Source organism: Leptodactylus fuscus, chromosome 2 (genome assembly GCF_031893055.1).
Source record: "Leptodactylus fuscus isolate aLepFus1 chromosome 2, aLepFus1.hap2, whole genome shotgun sequence".
NCBI classification, from domain to species: Eukaryota; Metazoa; Chordata; class Amphibia; order Anura; family Leptodactylidae; genus Leptodactylus; species Leptodactylus fuscus.
The window spans coordinates 96,875,999-96,896,776 of record NC_134266.1 but is presented as its reverse complement, the minus strand read 5'-3'; the positions used below and the strand labels follow the sequence as shown (position 1 = coordinate 96,896,776).

The window sequence follows — 20,778 nt, the reverse complement described above, 5'->3', positions numbered from 1 at the left end:
CCAGCAGTGCAGAGCTTGCTGAGGAATGGCAGCAGGCAGGTGTGAGTGCATCTGCACGCACTGTGAGGCGGAGACTCTTGGAGCAAGGCCTGTTCTCAAGGAGGGCAGCGAAGAAGCCACTTCTCTCCAGAAAAAACATCAGGGACAGACTGATATTCTGCAAAAGGTACAGGGAGTGGACTGCTGAGGACTGGGGTAAAGTCATTTTCTCTGATGAATCCCCTTTTCGATTGTTTGGGACATCTGGAAAACAGCTTATTCGGAGAAGACGAGGTGAGCGCTACCACCAGTCTTGTCTCATGCCAACTGTAAAGCATCCTGAAACCATTCATGTGTGGGGTTGCTTCTCAGCCAAGGGAATCGGCTCTCTCACAGTCTTGCCTAAAAACACAGCCATGAATAAAGAATGGTACCAGAATGTCCTCCAAGATCAACTTCTCCCAACCGTCCAAGAGCAGTTTGGCGATCAACAATGCCTTTTCCAGCATGATGGAGCACCTTGCCATAAAGCAAAGGTGATAACTAAATGGCTCAGGGAACAAAACATAGAGATTTTGGGTCCATGGCCTGGAAACTCCCCAGATCTTAATCCCATTGAGAGCTTGTGGTCAATCATCAAGAGACGGGTGGACAAACAAAAACCTACAAATTCTGACAAAATGCAAGCATTGATTGTGCAAGAATGGACTGCTATCAGTCAGGATTTGGTCCAGAAGTTGGTTGAGAGCATGCCAGGGAGAATTGCAGAAGTCCTGAAGAAGAAGAGTCAACACTGCAAATATTGCAACGCTGCATTAACTCATTCTAACTGTCAATATAAGCTTTTGTTACTCATAATATGATTGCAATTATATTTCTGTATGTGATAAAAACATCTGACAAACACACATAAAAACCAGAGGGCAGCAGATCATGTGAAAATATAAGATTTGTGTCATTCTCAAAACTTTTGGCCATGACTGTATATATGTATGCATGCTTTTCTGCTATATGTATATATATGTATGCATGCTTTTCTGCTATATGAATGTAGAGAGCACTATTCTAAAATATTACTGTTAATTATATTTTTTCATTACAAAATTTGTTTTAGATCTTTTCCGTAAGAGTGAAATGAAAGATGCTTAATATTCCTATTGTAATCTCTTTAATCTTCCATGTGCAGAAATCTCTTGCTTTCTGCTGAGGATAATCTGCAGAGCGGATACTGTATGTTAGCTGCTGCTATTTTATCGGGTTTGATGTGTTATGGAAAGCTCCCTGTTCGCTCACTTATTCACCAGCTGGTGTTTCTCAGACACTGGCAGGAGCATCTGAAGGATGCTGATCAGGTTTCCATGGTGACAGATCCTCAGCTCTGGATGCTCCGAGTCAGAAGGGTTGAATTCACATTGCTATTTATAGCTTGCCATCAGGGCACTTATGGAAATAGGTCTACAGAGGACACATGTAGAAGGGTCTTATCATTACATCCTCGGGCACACTTACTGCATCCAGTCACATGGCTTTGTACCCTACAAAGGCCAACTGCTTTTGTTAACACACATATTGTTGTAGTGCCAAGACACCCATTAAAGTGGTAATTGGAGATTTCGAGAGGAGGGAACATGAAACCCCTGAAGTTCTCCTTCCTCATACTGTGACTCAATATGTTCATGAATAAGGCCAGCTTTTCTGTGCACAATTTCCTTACTTAATGAACTGAGAATATTATTATCATCCTGGGTAATCGACAGCACAAATGTACAAGGCAAAATGGTAAAACCTGGCACTTCGTCATACGCTTTACACTTCTACAGATCAAGAGTGATCTATGGTGATAGCAGCAGGAGGTTGTATACAAAGACAAGGGATCCTGTAATGTGGTTTTATGGCTGTCCAGCACTGACCAAGCTACTGTGTGTTTCTGTATAAGTAAAATAGTGCTACAATGAATCGATGGACTTCAGGCACCTTTATGAACTGTATTTAAGAGCAGCACATTATAGTGACAAGTCTGAACAGCTACTAGGTCAAACAGCACAAAACACTATTGTTCTATATGTTTAACAGCACCTAATACATAATATACATTGGTGCCTGATGAAGTTCACAAAACATATTGCACTGTTATTTATATTTATTTAATAAATTGTTCATTTTACCAAGAGTACTCTGTTCAGCCTCCAACCTTTGGTTTGGTTTGTCTATCACCCTGAGGACATCTTCTGTCCTTCCTTAGAGGTGGTTGCAGCACTAGGTATCCTTCTGGAGAGCCCTTGAGTGTTATTAGCAACTTATTTTGCTACCATACCATCATATGTGTGTTTGATTATGTTGTAATAGCGGTATCACGCTAGGAAGCTAATTCCTGTTTCTTCTTTTTAGATAGTGGACTCATAGTTACATCTCCCTTTTATTCTGGAGGGGAGGACTCCTCCAGCCTCCTCTCTTTCCATCAACATTAGTATGTGCCGTCTATGTAGACAGCAATCAAAGGTGTAGAGAGCAGAGAGAAAAAAAAATCTTAAAGGGATGTCCAGCCAAAATTTTTATATTTTAAATAGCCCGGTGGAGGTGAACACCCCCCCCCCCCCAATAAAACATACTAACTTTTCCCTGGTGCCTCCCAGTGCGGTATGGATCGAATAGGATTCCCCTGCCAGTTGGTTAATTCATTTATTGCCTCATTCTGTGTTCTCCTAGCCTCTAAACAGATTTCTTTAATAAGATATATTATCTCAAGGTTCATATATTAACCTGTACTATTCATTTATGTAAAGTTATTTATAACTGGAGGCATGTTTTGAAGGGGTCATCCGGTTACTAACATTGACTGCCTATCCTTAGGATAGGTCATCAATATTAGATCTGTGGGAGTCCAACACCTGGGACCCCTGCAGGGCACTGGTACCGAAACAGCACTGTTCGCGGTATTGTTTACATACCATGAGCCATGCTGTTCGCTCGCCATTCACACTGTAGCAACATGTGTAGGTATTGCAGCACCGCTGCATAGATTTCGATGGGACTGCACTGCAGTACCTACACTCGTTGCTACAATTTCTAAGGCGAGTGGCCGGGGCGGCTTGAGAAATGTAAACAATAACGCGAATCACGCTGTCTCTGTGCTAATGACCTAATAAAAAGATTTAAAGGGGTATTCCCATGAAGCTTGTTCACTAACCTGCAGGCTGTTGTGCTCTCTTCACTTTCTGCTTTTCTCGGCACATGGGGGGCGGGGTTTCACTTGCATGAGATTGGTTGTAAATGAATTACCACAGTGTGAAGCTTATGTAGCAGAGCTGGATTTGAGTCAGTTTGCATTACATACAGAGGTAACGGACTCCCTATCTCAGCCCTTATCAGCCAAATTCAATTAAACCGACTGATAAGAGCTCAGAATTCCTGGAGCTCTCTGAGAAGCTCCGCTACTTAAAAGACACAAACAGCTCAGAGCTTCTCCCAGCCCCTCCCTCCCCCTCTGAGAGCAGGCAGCTACATCACTTGACATATGAGCAGATAATCCCAAGGGCCATAGAAACGGAGTGTAAACAAAGAAGTGAATAAATTAAGATATCGGCCAAACAAAGCAGTTTTGATAAAGCAATGCAGTTAGGAAAAGTCTTAAATCCACATAAACTAGCAGTATAGATAAGATCCTTGTGATGGGACAACCCCTTTAATATTGATGATCTATCCTAATGATAGGCCATCAATGTTAGAAACTGGATAATTGTTATGTGCAGCAATCCATTGCAGCTTCATTATGTCTCAATATGACCTTGTAAGGGCATGAATTAAAGAAAATATAGTTTTAGGTACAATACAAAACTGAAGCCCTGCCTAGGTAACAAGCTTAACATGAAAAAGTAACTCAAAAGTTTCTGATTTTTTTTCACCAAAGATGCTCATCATGCTAGGTTCATGTCATGGATATCTCAAGCCAAAGGAAGCGAAAATAAGGGCATATCTGCACACTTTTATTGTGATATAAGGGCCTACTGTAACCTATCACTGCTTCCATACAGAGGGTAGAGAATGGATAAAGAAAATGAGCAGTGGGTAGTTTACATATTGATACAGATTTTAAATCCATGGCATATTTTGTTATGCAACAAATCCACATTTATTTCAAAGTTATCACAGATTTTGGGAAAATCTGCAGTGGAAATCCACTTTAGGCTGGGGCCCCGATTTGTCCATGGTGAAAAAGCGTTGGAAAAATGCAGCGTTTTACTGTCCTTGCAAGCTGGATGGAAATCTAGCAAATCCCATCCACACATGCCAGCGAAATATGCGCAGCAGAAATTCTGTGATTTTCAAAAATGTTACTGGAATCAGAACGCTGAAGGAAAAACAACTATGCGTTTCTGCTGTTATTTTTCCTACAGCAGCCTGCTACATGGAGCCTTAGCCTCAGAAAAGGAATATGTGTGGTTGGACTCCTAGGGTGGACTGTCAGCCTAATATTAGGGAAGTTGCCCTACTCCTTTAAAAATTTCCAAATATAAGTTTATAAATTCGGAACCCCTTTATGAACTGCACAGTGTGAATGGGATAGTGGTAGTAATATGTGGGGAATATATATTATACATAGGAACACTTTGGTGGAGACAATGGACCTACAGTGCAATTAAATACAGAGCAATGATAAAGAACATTAGAGACTGGACGGCACTGAGGAGGATTCTGACACCCCTACCAAAAGAGCTTGGGTCACAGTCGTACAGGTGTTCATCCATTTTAGTCATACCCTGTGGGTATCATGACACATACAGTAAAGTCATGTTAGGCGCTTACTGCCTGACATTGCAGTACCTGGCTTCTGTTTCATCACCTATGCTGGTAACGGTGGTAATCACATGGGTAGGGGAATACAATTTATTTTAGACTAGGCCTTGTACACATATCTATCTGCATATCCTTGGAAAAATGGTCTGTTCTTTATCCAAGACAACGTCAGTTTCTCCTCAAGTTTCTTGGATATGGATATGCCTTATAGGTTTTTCGTGTTATTTTAAAAAACAAAACAAAAAACAAAGAAGGTGCGACCCACAAAAAAGTCACATGTCAGCGCAATACTAATTTTCAGAGCACTTGCAATGGTCCATGACAAAATATAGCATGTAGATGGGGTCCATGTTTTTCACAGACCCTCAGACTTACATTAGAGCGTTTGCAGTTTTATGGTATAACAGACATTTATTAAAGGGAAATGAAATGAAATCCTATTAATATTATAAATGTGAAAGTTTGTGAGTTTGGATGTTTGTGGCTTTGTGTGTTCGGATGTTTGTTAGTCAATCACGCAAAACCCGCTTGACCGATTTGGCTGAAATTTTCCACAAACATAGTTAATACACCCCATTGCGCAATACGCTACTTTTCGTCACAATAGCGCACATACGTTTTTCCCAGGACCCCCACAAACCCCAAACTCACATCACTATCTCTGCAATCTCACACACTTTGGACCCCGATTTGGCTGAAATTTTCCACAAACATAGTCCCTACACTCGATTGCGCAATAGGCTACTTTTCGTCACAATAGCGCACATATGTTTTTCCCAGGACCCTTTGGATGTTCGGATCTTTGGCGGTCAATCATGCAAAAACCGCTCCACCGATTTGGCTGAAATTTTCCACAAACATAGTCCCTACACTCGATTGCGCAATAGGCTACTTTTCGTCACAATAGCGCACATATGTTTTTCCCAGGACCCTTTGGATGTTCGGATCTTTGGCGGTCAATCACGCAAAAAACGCTCCACCGATTTGGCTGAAATTTTCCACAAACATAGTCCCTACACTCGATTGCGCAATAGGCTACTTTTCGTCAAAATAGCGCACATACGTTTTTCCCAGGACCCCCACAAAACCCAAACTCACATCACTATCTTTGCAATCTCACACACTTTGGACCATAGCAAGCCACAAAATTCATATTACCCTCTACAGCAGAGGTCAGCAACCCCTGGCACACATGCCAAGAGTGGCACTCCTGCCATATTTCACTGGCATGCCAGCAGCACAGGACCTGCAAGAGTTAAATAAAGTCTCTGCTAGAGCTGAGGCATAAGGACACTCCCCTTTGAGAGGGGTTCAGGAAACCCAGGGGGTGGAGCTTAATCGCTCAAGTTTCTGCCTGCTATAGTGATAGCTCCTGCCGAAGCTGCTAGCAAACTGAAAGTAAGAAACACACAGCTCCCTTCCTTTATTTCCTATTCTCATTAATGTCAGGCATGGGGTTATTAGTTTAGTGTTAGTAACTCCATGTGCCTCACATTAATAGGAATAAACCCCATCATGTCCCTCATATTAACCCCTGTGTGCCCCATATAAAGATTACTAATATGTGAGACATATGGAGGGACTAATAAAAGACCTCAGTAATGAAGATACTTAATTATTACCTCCAAGTCTCTCACATATCAGTAACTAGAGATGAGCGAGTACTGTTGGGATCAGCCGATCCGAACAGCACGCTCCATAGAAATGAATGGATGCACCTGGTACTTCCGCTTGGACGTAGCCAGCGCGCTTAACCCGCCGCGTGCCGGCTACGTCCATTCATTTCTATGCGAGCGTGCTGTTCGGATCGGCTGATCCCAACAGTACTCGCTCATCTCTATCAGTAACTCTTACACTGGGGTTAATGTGAGGGACATGATGGGGTTAATTGCTATTAATAAGAGGCACATGGAGTTACTAAACTGCACAGGGCCAGACTTTATGTTGCTTACTCAAGTGTATTCTGTGCCCAAAACTTACATGTACTGGCGCAAAATAACAAATCATACAATGTCGTATATCGAAGTATATTAACCTGAAATACCTCTGTCCCAAAGTCACTATGTACAGTTTATACCAACACCGTATAGCGGCTAAACTACAAATTACATTCAACACAAAAGTCTCATGTGCTCTCAGAATTACAGCAACAACAAGATACACAGTTACATTTCATATCCCATACCTTATACATAGTACGAAAACCTTACCCGCGCCTGTATATACCCACTTCTACAATCACCGCAGACGAAGTCGCGGGTACCAGCTAGTATATAATAATGCTGTTAATACATAGGGAGAGTAAGTATAACGTGTACAATGGATTATGTAGATAGTAATAACCTTGAGTATTAGCATATACTAGTATCTGACTTTGTCTAGTAATGAAGGCGGAGGTGGGGGTGATGCAGTATTTGCAGCCATATCCTGGAACATGAGGGGGTCACAGGCCCCTCTCCCACAAGCTGGTTAGAATTAGAATGGGCCTTGGAGTTTCGCTCACTTTTATCTACAATTCAGCTGAAGCCCCTCTATGGTCAGTCTGTCAGGGTAATGGGGTGACTGACAGACTATACGGATGAAGTATAGTCTGTCAGTATAGTACATCTTACTAGGGCTGGGTGAGACTTTCTTTGCTTCTTTCTTGCAGTATATCAAGGTGGCCTCCCTGCTGTCTCAGTACATGGCACAGATGTACATGGCATAGATGTACATGCATAGATGTACATGGCAGAGCTGTACATAACATAGATATACATGGCAGAGATGTACATGGCATAGGTATACATGGCAGAGATGTACATGGCACAGTAGCACATGGCATAGAGGTTCATGACACAGATGTACATGACATAGATATACATGGCACAGATGTACATGGCACAGTTGTACATGGCATAGATGTACACAGCATAGTCTGTACATGGCACAGATGTACACGACATAATCTGTACATGGCACTGTTGTACACGGCATAGACTGTACATGGCACATATGTACACGGCATAGTCTGTACACGGCACAGTTGTACACGGCATAGTCTGTACATGGCACAGTTGTACACGGCATAGTCTGTACATGGCACTGTTGTACACGGCATAGTCTGTACACGGCACAGTTGTACACGGCATAGTCTGTACATGGCACAGTTGTACACGGCATAGTCTGTACATGGCACAGATGTACAAGGCATAGTCTGTACATGGCACAGATGTACACGGCATAGTCTGTACATGGCACAGATGTACACGGCATAGTCTGTACACGGCACAGTCTGTACATGGCACAGATGTACAAGGCATAGTCTGTATATGGCACAGTTGTACACGGCACAGTCTGTATATGGCACAGTTGTACATGGCACAGTTTTACACGGCATAGTCTGTACATGGCACAGTTGTACATGGCACAGTTGTACATGGCATAGTCTGTACATGGCACAGATGTACATGGCATAGTCTGTACATGGCACTGTTGTACACGGCACAGTCTGTATATGGCACAGTTGTACACGGCACAGTCTGTATATGTCACAGTTGTACATGGCACAGTTTTACACGGCATAGTCTGTACATGGCACAGTTGTACATGGCATAGTCTGTACATGGCACAGATGTACATGGCATAGTCTGTACATGGCACAGTTGTACACGGCATAGTCTGTACATGGCACTGTTGTACACGGCACAGTCTGTATATGGCACAGTTGTACACGGTACAGTCTGTATATGTCACAGTTGTACATGGCACAGTTTTACACGGCATAGTCTGTACATGGCACAGTTGTACATGGCATAGTCTGTACATGGCACAGATGTACATGGCATAGTCTGTACATGGCACAGTTGTACACGGCATAGTCTGTACATGGCACAGTTGTACACGGCATAGTCTGTACATGGCACAGTTGTACATGGCACAGTTGTACACGGCATAGTCTGTACATGGCATAGTCTGTACATGGCACTGTTGTACACGGCACAGTTGTACACGGCATAGTCTGTACATGGCACAGATGTACATGGCATAGATGTACATGGCATAGTCTGTACATGGCACTGTTGTACACGGCACAGTCTGTATATGGCACAGTTGTACACGGCACAGTCTGTATATGTCACAGTTGTACATGGCACAGTTTTACACGGCATAGTCTGTACATGGCACAGTTGTACATGGCACAGTTGTACATGGCATAGTCTGTACATGGCACAGTTGTACATGGCACAGTTGTACATGGCATAGTCTGTACATGGCACAGTTGTACACGGCATAGTCTGTACATGGCATAGTCTGTACATGGCACTGTTGTACACGGCACAGTTGTACATGGCACAGTTTTACACGGCATAGTCTGTACATGGCACAGTTGTACATGGCACAGTTGTACATGGCATAGTCTGTACATGGCACAGTTGTACATGGCACAGTTGTACATGGCATAGTCTGTACATGGCACAGTTGTACACGGCATAGTCTGTACATGGCATAGTCTGTACATGGCACTGTTGTACACGGCACAGTTGTACATGGCACAGTTGTATATGGCACAGTTGTACACAGCATAGTCTGTACACGGCACAGCAGTACAGGGATAGATGTTTTCATTCTTAGCCCCGTGACTGTCCTCCCCCATCCCCAGGCTTCACGCTCCTCCATTCACAAGCGACAAGCATCTCTGGATGACTCAAGCTTTGCGTCAGCAGCCTCCATCACAGTGATGAGGGAAGCGGCTTGGTCTGTAGGCAGGTAAAGCGATCCTTTTGCCTTGGGAGTGGTCTGGTGGTCGGAGGTGCCCCCCTGAGGGCTGACGTCACGTTTGCGTGCTTTGGCTCCCAGTGAATGGAGCTGTGGTCCCCTCTCCTCCCATCGCTGATCCAGAGCACAGTCCCTCCTACCTGCATTAATCCAGGCGCATCCGTCCTCGCAGCATCCCATGTGAAGGGTAAGGGCGCCCGCGTTATCGTGGCGGAGCTGCAGGCTGTTAGCCGTGCTGCGTAGTGGTGTGAGGGGCTGGGGGCGCAGACCACTCCTCTGTGCCGGGATTCCTTCTGTTATCCGGGATGACATTGAAAGTGTCCTCACCTGGCCAGGACTTGTCATAGCACTCATGTACCGCTACCAGGGGTGAGTGACTGTGTCAGGTGAAGGGCTCCATGAGACCCTCACCCCCTTGTAGATGTGACATGCCAGGCCTGAGCACCCACCACATGATGCCGGGCACAGGCTGCTGCTCATGCACGGGGCTGTGACACCTTGGGATGTGCCCAGCTTTGCCTCTCATTGTGTGACCTTGAGGTCTATTCTGAGATCTTGTGAATATTTAATTCCCGCAGCCATGACATTGTGTGCTGACATTTGTATACGTCTGGGGATGGGGTGTCTTCTGTCCCTTTATGTGCTCAGGATACATCTATCTATTTGTCTATCTATCTATCATCTATCTGTCTATCTATCCCTCTATCTATCCGTCTGTCTAGCCATGTCATGGGTTACAATATGGTGGTTAATACTTAAGCTCTTCTAGAAGTTGTGCCAGTGTCATGTGTGTGGATGTCGTCAGCATGGGCAGTACTGCGAGCGATATGCCCACCCTATATCACCTGTAGCTTGCAGGAGTTGGCATAGGCAGATGCAGCCGAATATATGGGAAGAGTTAATGTTCAATGAGTAAATGCTGCCATTATGGTGCATAACAACCCTGTCCTATGTATGACTAATACCGCATGCCTTGTACAATTTGTACTTTGCTATTATGTTCATGTCATGCAGGCTGTAATTTCCAGCAGACTGTATTTTTCAGGATATTAACCCTTCTCTGTTTTAATAGCTAAACATAATGTCCTGTTATATATATATATATATATATATATATATATATATATATATATATATAGAATGTATGGTTGGTAAGAAACACTACCCCGCTGCAGCTTTGGCCCCTGATATCAGCTTTCAGGGCCGAATTACAATGCAGTCTGTTTGGAAGTGAGACTGCTATGTGTGCTCTATTATATGTGCCGTATATACAGAGCCCTTCTGAACACTCATATTACAATATCATAAAACAACCATGTATTTTTTACTGACGTGAGCTTATTCTGTGTGAGTGATTTACTAGCTGTATTCTTGGTGTGTCTACAAGGCCAGTTGATAGTAAATTCATGTCAGCTATAACTCAGTAATTTGTTTGTTGCCTGGAAACTGTAATAAGCTTGTACACATTTGATTAACAATGCGTGGCATTACAAATCACATGGCAATGTGTGTGTCCCTTGGTGTGTCTTGTCTTGTGATCCTTTAGTCTATGAATACACATCCATAGAAAGATAATTCAGAGGGTTACTACAAGCGGACATTCATTAATTGCTTCTCTGACACAGCCAAAAAGCTTCTAGAGAGCCTCTGAAATTGAATCTCTTACATAATTAATATTACAAATGAATTGCTTATCTCAATGTGTCTACATTTCTTAGGTATTCTGTTGATACATTTTTATTTGCTACAGTTTTATTTATATACATGTTCCTTTTTATGTTTCAATAGTTTTTTTTAGGTATTCATAGATTTTTTTTAAACAGTGTCCTCCCAAGGTATCCTAGAAGGGCTTGGTGAATAGAATACAAGGATCACAGCAGAAACTGACACATCAATGTGTTTGGAACCAGTATGGTGTGTGCCTAACTCTAATCTTGGAAGGAGAAAGGGAAATGGAATGTTCGGTGACCATCTGTAAAGGAACAGCATACTAGCATATGATAGAACTAAGGCTGCGTTCACACCAGCACTGCAACGCCATTTGGGGATTCCGTTCCCCACTCCGCTTAAAAAATGTGGAGAGAAAAGCAGACCCTCCCCCCAAGCGGAAACCCGAATGCAGGTGTGAACCTAGCGGAACTGGAGGTTACGTCCACAAAGGATGCACACAACATATCTTCCACTGTGGACTTGCCTATGGATAATCTGATGAACAGTTGTACAGTTGTATCTAAATGGATAAAAGTAGACATTTTACAACCTCCAGCAACTTCTGCTCTTTGTATCCTCAAATAGGCACTGCAGTTGGAATTCCCTCTCTTTCCTCCACCATTCCTTAGCAATTGGTGGTGATAGTTTCAGCACCCAATATGCTAACTGGGCTTTCTACTGTCAGGTAGGCCGTCTTGAACTGGAAAAGACAGCCATGGACCACCTTGCAGTAGAAGCAGCAACTAACAGAAATGATAGCTCAGGAATGGTGAGGGCTAGAGAAAAAAATTGTGCAAAGATGGTGGCGGTGATGAAAAGTCTTCTTAAAAAAAATCTTATCCACACAGTGCACAAAAAAACTTCAGCTTAAAATGACCTTTGGTGTTAGTCTTTGTTGGTCTTCACAGAACCCACTATATTCTGCATTAGTGGAAATTGAGAAAATCTATTGCTAATTTCATGCAACAGAAAATCAACAGCAGACCTTCCTATGTGGACATAGCCTAATATTTCCGAGAAAGACTATACAATCAAAGACTTATATTTCCAGTTTATTGTTTGATTGCACAACTGAAAGAACAAATCGCAAGAAATCCTGCCGATTTTTCACCCTTTCCCTAGCTTCTCTATTGAGAGGTTCTCATTTTCTACTTGTGTAGCAACTACTGGGATGTGTGAAGTGAAGAGAACGTGAGGAGAGGGGAGGATCACTTCAAATGGGTATATCTCGCACATTATAAAACTAAGAGACTTGTTTTGTTGTCACATGAAAAAGGAGACACTGCTTGAAAATAGAGGAATACATTCAGGATTGGGATATGTAACTTCAGCTACACATAAATATCTGAGTCCTGAGTGATATCTCTGTAAATTGTACGGGTAGAACTGCATCCTTAGTGTCATATGAAAGATGACACTCATGTGATACCAAAAGTTTCTATATTTTACAGTGCTTAAGATATAGCTGTTTGAATTGACCCTCCCCTACGCTCATTCTCTTTCCTTCACTCAGCCCCGTACTCTTTATATAATTAGAATCGGGGACAGCTCTAAGTGCAGGATTTCACAGAAAGGAGACAAAATTTGTTAATAAAGTATGTTACAAAATTTATTAAAGGGAGTCCATCATTGGCAATAGCCATTTTTCACTAAACATATCTTTACATAGCCTTTAGAAAGGCTATTCCAGGGATAGCTTTTTAGCTTTTATTCTTTCATCGGCGCTGGTGTTTTTGAATTAGCCTGGTTTTAGTTATATGCAAATTAGCCAGCACAGAGCACCAAAGCTTCTTCTCACCGCCCCCTTCTTTATACAGGATTCCTCCTCCTACAGTTCCTCACTGCTTCCAGAGGGCGGTGGGCAGGGGAAGGCTGATGATGATGCCGTGCTCAAGGAATAGTTAGAAGGCTCCCGTTGTTCTGTGCGGGCTAATTTGCAAATCACTAAAACTGGGCTAATTCAAAAACACCGGTGGCAATGAAAGAATAAAAGGTATCCCTGGAATAGCCTTTCTAAGGCTATGCAAAGATATGTTTAGTTAAAAATGGCTATTGCCAATGATAGACTCCCTTTAATAACACAAATTCCACCAGAAAATCAAAAGTTGTCTGAAATTATGTTTTCTAGATAAATCATTGCATTTTTATAGTGTTGGTTTGCCATGATCATGAAAATTCTACTAAAACTGCAACAAAAAACAACTCCTCGTTTTGTGTGTTCTGGCCATGGTGGAAACACCATGATTTATAACGTTGCAGTTTACAGGATCTGCAAAGTGAATGGGATTCTGGCTAATCCCATCCACACATTGCAGAACAAATCTGCCTGTCAGTTATACCTGCGAAAATACAATGAAAAACACTGCGGAAATACCCGGAACATTGCGTTTAACTTTACATAAGTAAAACATAAGCTGGAGTGGTCACGAGCAGATCATATTAGTTACAGCTTCCCATAAAATAGATTTTTGTTTAAGGCCCCATGGAGCAAAACCTGTGTAAGAAAACACATTGCATTTTTTTCAGCAGCATTTTTATTTGTGTCTTTGCTGTGGTTTTTCTTCCCTTTAAAGCTATAGGTAAAACAATTGCGTTTCTGCAGCTAAAATTAACATAATGTGTTTTGCAGCTTTACTGCAGCTGTTTTTTGTGTGGCTGAGACTGGCTTAATTCATTTTTCCTTAGTCTTCTAATTTCCTTAGCCTTAAAATCATACAAAGTAAAAAAAAACAAGCAAGCAGAAGCAGACACTAAACAAAAGAGCAGATATAATTATATGAAGAGAAGCTGTAACCTTGACCTTCTAGGAGAATACAGCTAGCAAACAAGCATTATTGATCATGTGTATGGGCTGACGGTATGGTAGAGAAACATGGCAGCTGCGCTGTTTAGTGTAATCGATACTGTAGTATACAGTTGGGAGTAACATAAAGTGAATGACCAAATTTCTGATTAAACTTGATATAGCTTTATATCAGTGATACAGAGCTTCAAATCTGCATAGTCATAAATGTAAAACATAACATGCTGGTTACCTGCATGAGACGAGACGAGTTTAGATGCCTACTATATACTGTTATACAGTGAACTCAATGTTAACACAGTTTGCAGTAATCTGTTCCATTAACTGGCTGCATTTTATCTTTTATAAGAAATCTGTAAGTAGATTTGACCTCTCAAACTGCTACGTGTTGGCTCACACTAGTGTTCGGGGACTCCTGAAACTTGGTGGACCCCACTATAGTCTAGCTTACGCAGGTAACTGCTTTTTTAAGTGGATAGGGTTTCCGTTTTTCGTGTCTCAAAGCAGACCCAAATAATGGAAACCCGAACTCTAGTCTAAATCTAGCATAACAGAGCTAATTACGTGACCAGTAAAACCAGTTAAGGCTAAGACCATATGTAGCAGGCAAAAAAAGCGCTGTGGGAGAAACCGTGGCAGCAATGCATTGCGTTTTTTTCCACAGCGCTTTTCAAAGAAGCTTTCTGCTTCCATTACACCTATTGGCAAACCGCCAGCGTTTCCATAGGTAACTATATTTGACATGCTGTATCCGCTGCGTGTATTTTTTGACAATTCACTAGACTTTATAGTTACTGTAAAATGCCATGTTTTTTTCTGCAGTTTCCGCAATGGCCAAACCATGACGTTTACACCATGTGGGGGCCCAGCCTTAGGTACCTACAAAGTCTAGTGAATCCCATCCACACGTTGCAGGAAAATATGCGTAGTGGACACCCTGCGATTTCCAAAACCGTTGGAGTATTGAAGATCGCAACATGCCAATTATACTTACAGAAACACCAGCAGTTTCCCTATGGGTATAATGGAAGCATAAAGTCTGCAGCAGAAACCATTTGTTGCCGCTACAGTTTTTCGCACAGTGCTTTTTTGCTGTGGTATATATAAATTAAAACCAACCCCCTTTTTCTAGATAAAAAAAAAAAATTATGCATACACCCATCCGAAAATCTCTGAGCTACAAACACATTAAAATATTTTTCCCATACAGAAAACAATGTAATAGGGAAAAAAAGACACCTACTGCATCCCCATACACGTAAATATAAAAGTTATGGGTAGGTAGCACGGTGGCTCAGTTGTTAGCCTTGCAGCACTGGAGACCTGGGTTTGAATCCTGCCAAGAACACCATCTGCAAGGAGTTTGTATGTTCTCCCCGTGTTTGTGTGGGTCTCCTCCCACAGTCCAGACATACTGATAGGGGTAAAAAAAAAAAAAAAGTTACTGGTGTCAGAACATGGCAACTCCCAAAATTTTATTTTATTTTTTGCAAATATTAGGTTTATTTTAAGGTGTTAAAATCTAGAAGAAGAAAAAAACGGTATATAGATTTAGTATTGCTGTATTTGATTTCGTACCCACCCACAGAATACTGCTGACATGTTGACATGTCTTTTGGCTACACAGTGAGCACCATAAAAACAAAGATATATTTTATTAAAATATATTATGTATCCTGTACAGTAAACAGCCACAAAATAATGTCAGCGTATCAACCGAGTTACTTATTTATTTCTCTTGCTGATACAGTGCTTTACAAACATTGATCATTCTTACTGTACTAAGTAGGGCTATCAATCCAAATTCCTATGGTGTAAGTCTTTAGGGCCCATTAGCACGGAGTAAACGCACATGTATTTTGCCAAAATACAAGTGTAAAAAATACATGTGTAAAAATAAGTCTCCCATTGACTTCAATGACATTTTTTTACACGTGTAAAAAAACACGTCAAAATACACGTCAAAATACATCTTTAAAATGTCATTGAAGTCAATGGGAGTCTTATTTTTACACGTGTATTTTTTACACATGTATTTTGCCAAAATACACGCGCAATTACTCCGTGTGAACGGGCCCTTAGAGTGTAGGAGGAAAGCCATATAAACAGAGGGACAACATTCAAACTATGCAGATATCATCTTTTATCAGATGTGGATCCAGGACCTTAGCACTGCAAGACAATATTGCTAACAACTCAGCCACCATGCTGCCATGTTAGAGTCAGGGCTATTATTGGATGAAATTGGTCAGAAAAAAATTACTGATAAAATGATTAATTACTTTTTAATTATATTATACAATTATTGACGTTGTTTAGTATAGATGTATGGCTAGTGTGACCCATATACTAGTTCTTGCTTGTACTAGAGATGAAGGAATCAATTAGGCACAATTCCTTAAAAAAATTCCAAGAATCCAAGTTTTTTGGATACATTACAAACAAATGGTGGCTTTCATTTTCAACATCAGATCAAACCACAGAAAAAGGATCACATGACCTCAGGTGGCAGTCCTTGCTATAATGCCCTGCAGGTAGCCATTAGCAATCATGAAGGACTGTAGGTATGTGAGGTCAGTCTATAGATAGGTTGTGTGAGGATTATTGTGTACATTTGTATCAGTTCACATTTGCATTATACTCTTAAAATTTCCTGTTCTGCCTTAGGAATAGAAAAATAAGAGAGAACAGAAGAATAGAGAGAAATGGACCTGTTTCAATACCCAATGATTTAAAACCCCTTCCCGTCTTTTTTTTTTATTTTAATTTTTTACTCCACTGATTCCAAAATCCATACATTTTTTAATTTTTTTATTTCACAGAGCTATAGAAAAACTTTTTTTTGAGAAACCATAATGATACCATATGAAGCTGGAAAAAAATCACAATGGGGTTAAAGAAATGGAATTAGAGAAAACTGTGTTTGTACCAATCGTTTATGGGTTTTGTTTTTACAGTGTGTACTGTGCAGCATTAAAAAAAAATATATATAATAAGAAAAATGAATTGTGCAAAACACAAAAAAAGAGGCAGAGATCAATCGCCAAGAAAAGTGAAAATAATCCAAAATTATTCTTTAACTCCTGAAATAATAAGAAAATAAAAACTAACAATGTGGGCCCTCTCAAAAATAATCTGGGAGTAATGGTGGAGGAGGATTTGAAAAAGGCAGATCTATTAAATGCCTTCTTCTCTACTGTATTTAAACTAGAAAAGCCAATGGCTAAAGACAAGGGTAATCTAAATTCTCCATTAAATGTCACCTGTTTAACCTAGAAGGAAGTATAGCGCCACCTTCAAAATACTAAATATAGACAAATCACCAGGTCCAGATGGCTTACACCCCAAAGTTTTGAGGGAATTATGCATGATGATAGACAAATCCTTATATGTAAAAAAAACCTTTTTAAACTAAAAGCACTTAGGAATAGCCTTTATAAAGACTATTCATCTCTTACCTTTATTTTGAAGGTCAGCGACGCCGTTTCAAATTATTCATTTTCTTCTTTATGCTAATTATGCTCAGAGGCACAGTGTCATCATCGAATCCAGCCCCGCCTTTGTCTTTTCTTCCTGATGTCCTATGTGTTTCTCCTCCTCTTCGCTACATTTTATAAGATGAACTTTTTAAATATCTCCAGCATCAAAGCAGATTTTTGTTCTTTCCAGTTCTGATGATAAGGCGTTAGTGATATGATTGAACTTTGCACATATTGAATGTTATTTTTAGGAGGTTTGGTGCATATAAAATTTTATGTGGTTTCCACTTTTAGCAACTAATATACATTTATTTGCATTGTTTAAAATAAAACATACACTGTTATCTCAAGTAATATGGTAAGGACTAAAAAATAACTTTTATTCAATTCATTAAAAATATTTCTGACGCATAAAAACTAAGTGAGTGTGTGTGAACAGGCACGTTCAATCATGAACAGACCTACCTCCTCTATTCCACTATTTTGGCTAGTGGTATCCCCACCTACTGAGAACTACCACAAACCAGATACACCTTTTGTAGTTTGGTCTTTGCTAAAAACATACACTTTAAATCAAAATTGCATGACGGTGCCTGTTCACATACAGTACCAAGTTTGACAATGCTGCAGGTACCTACTTTAAAGAGAACCTTTCATGGGTTTGGGCAGAGGCAGTTCTATATACTGCTGGAAAGCCAACAGTGTGCTGATTTCATGGCACTGTCGGCTTTCCTGATCTGTGCCCCAGGTACTGTAGCTCTTTACAGTCAGAAGGGCGTTCCTGACATTCTGTCAGGAACGTCATTCTTCACAGCAGCGCCTATTGCGCTGTACAGTGTGAGCGGGGAGCAACGCCCCCTCCCTTTGCTCACAGTACTTGTCCATAGATGAGCACTATCAGTAGGGGAGGGAGGCATTCCTCCCTGCTCACACTGTACAGCGCTATAGGCGCTGCTGTGAAGAAGGACGTTCCTGACAGGCTATCAGAAACGCACTTCTGACTGTAAAGAGCTACGGTCCCGGTACTGATAGCTCTTTACCTGGGGCACAGATTGGGAAATGCACTGAATTCAGCACACTGTTGGCTTTCCAGCAGTATATAGAACTGCCTGTGCCCAAACCCATGAAAGGTGCTCTTTAAGAAAATATATAGGTATGGGGGAATTAGTATGATTTTTTAATGTTGCAATTCAGATTTTATTTGTCCATCTTTCTCTAGCTCCCGCCATTCCCAAGCAACAAGCACAGTTAGTTTTGGTGCCATACATGCTTCCTAAGCTCTGTAATGTCATAAAGGCAGTTTCAGGCAGGGGGGAGTCATTCAGAGCTCCAATCAGACGCATCCAGTGTTAGAGCTCAGAATCACACCCCTTACTTGCTCCTGCCTGACACTGCCCTAATGACAGTACAGAGCATAAATAGCATATCAAGACACCAAAACTACCAGCATTCATTGCTCAGGAATGGTGGGAGCTAAACGAATTTTTTTTAGCTGTGCTAGAATCAGTAGCTCAGCACCTATTCATTGATGTAAAGAGTTGGAACTGTTGGAGATGAAAGGTCCTCTTTAAGTATGAAATATGTGAGCTATTTTTGCACAAATTTTATTATCTACAGAGGTTGTAAAACAACTGCATTTTTCTTCTTTTTAGGTAACCATTGCATGGAAGCAGTATTAAATAACTACTTGGGGTGGATTACATTTGAGCTCCAGCATCTACCTTGGTCTTCTGAAAACCTACAAGTCTCCAAATGCCTAAAAACAGTAAAGTGACTCAGCGAGAGCACAGCAACCAACATGTCACAGAATCTGTTGCTGACTTGTTGGCCCATGAGGAACCAATAGATCATAAAGCAAGTGCTCTAAATGTATCTGGTGAGGAGAACAGTGGAAAACAGCTGGAAGACACTTCAGAATTAGAGGACAGGCCAGCATGGAACAACAAGCTGCAGTACATATTAGCACAAATTGGATACTCCGTGGGTTTGGGCAATGTTTGGCGATTTCCATATTTGTGCCAGAAAAATGGTGGAGGTAAGTGCAGATGATTCAAAGAAAAAGGGGGTAAAATTCTATCTACAGTAGAGGCAAAGCCTCATCATGAATGAAGTGCTCCCTGTGCTCATGCCCCATCCACTCTTAATTTATCCCCAAATGTGTTTCGATGTTTAGAATTCAAGATTTGTAATTTGTGTCAATTTATATACATTACTGAGATGTTGTTATCTTTTATGCCACTTAGTATTCTGCACACAGCTGTTTTGTGATATGGGCACATTACAGACCAGTCCATGTTTTGCATTGTGTAGCAAAAACTAGAAATTGATCCAAAAGTGAGGGCATTTATAAATCTTTCCATTATACTTCCCCTCCTCTACGCAACACTAAATACAGTTGCAGAAAAAACCTAAATGTGATCTAGGTCTTAAAATCCCTGCCCTCATGTTTATTAATGAGTTATAAAAGCATCTGTAAGTTGTAAAGACTATAATTAGGCCAAAATATTAGATAGGAGAAAGTATAGGTAAAGCAGAAATACCTTTATTAGGGTAAGTTCACACGGTGGAAACCAAATTCCGCCGTGTGAACTCTCCATGCGTCTAGCTTCAACGGGATGCCGATGCAGTGCACCCGCATTCACTTGTGGCATTCCTCTCCCGATTAGGCCTGAATGAGTGTTTCTATAGGTATAATTGACATGCTGTTTTGTGTTTCCGCTGTGTGTATTTTGCTGTAATAGGTAGATTGGATTTGCTAGAGTATTCTGTGTCCTACCATCTTTTGAATCGCTCACCAGTATTTTGGATTCTGCAAATGAAACCTGTACTGATCAGCTGATCTTACTGCTTTCAGGAATGTCAATTCAAGTAATAGGAGCAGAGCTGCATTATCCTGGAACCACTACTAAACAGCAAAAGCTATAGAGGATGATTTGTTTGCAGTTTAGGTGTCAAAACTCGATTAGATACTGTTGACGTTTCCTGTGGATAGGGCACCAATCTCTTGAATATGAAAGATGCCTGAATGACCTGTTTCTTTCTGCCGCTGATTCAGGGTGGAATCCTGGAAATATTCTTATGGGAAGAGAGAACATAAATATAAGTAAAATATAAGTCTAATTGTCTTTCAAGTAAGAAATTATTATTAGAGATGAGTGAACACTGTTCAGATCAGCCGTTCCGAACAGCATGCTCCCATAGAAATGAATGGAAGCACCTGGCACGTAGACTTTGCCGGCGGCCGGTCGCCGTGCC

The 20,778-nt window shown here is 41.2% G+C and overlaps 1 protein-coding gene across 2 annotated transcripts in view; it reads left to right on the top strand.

Annotated features, from left to right (window-relative positions):
* Positions 1-9,428: 9,428 nt before the first annotated feature.
* The window catches only part of SLC6A17 (solute carrier family 6 member 17), a 48,532-nt gene continuing 37,182 nt past the window's right edge, over positions 9,429-20,778 (top strand). Inside the window, exons 1-2 of one of the 2 annotated variants that reach the window (XM_075264288.1) lie at positions 9,429-9,522; positions 19,176-19,558. In XM_075264288.1, coding sequence (XP_075120389.1) covers positions 19,276-19,558 — 283 coding nt within the window. In that variant the 5' untranslated portion in view covers positions 9,429-9,522; positions 19,176-19,275. Of the gene's footprint in view, positions 9,523-9,588; positions 9,719-19,175; positions 19,559-20,778 lie in introns of those variants that run through there. The other variant, XM_075264286.1, reaches the window with a different exon arrangement.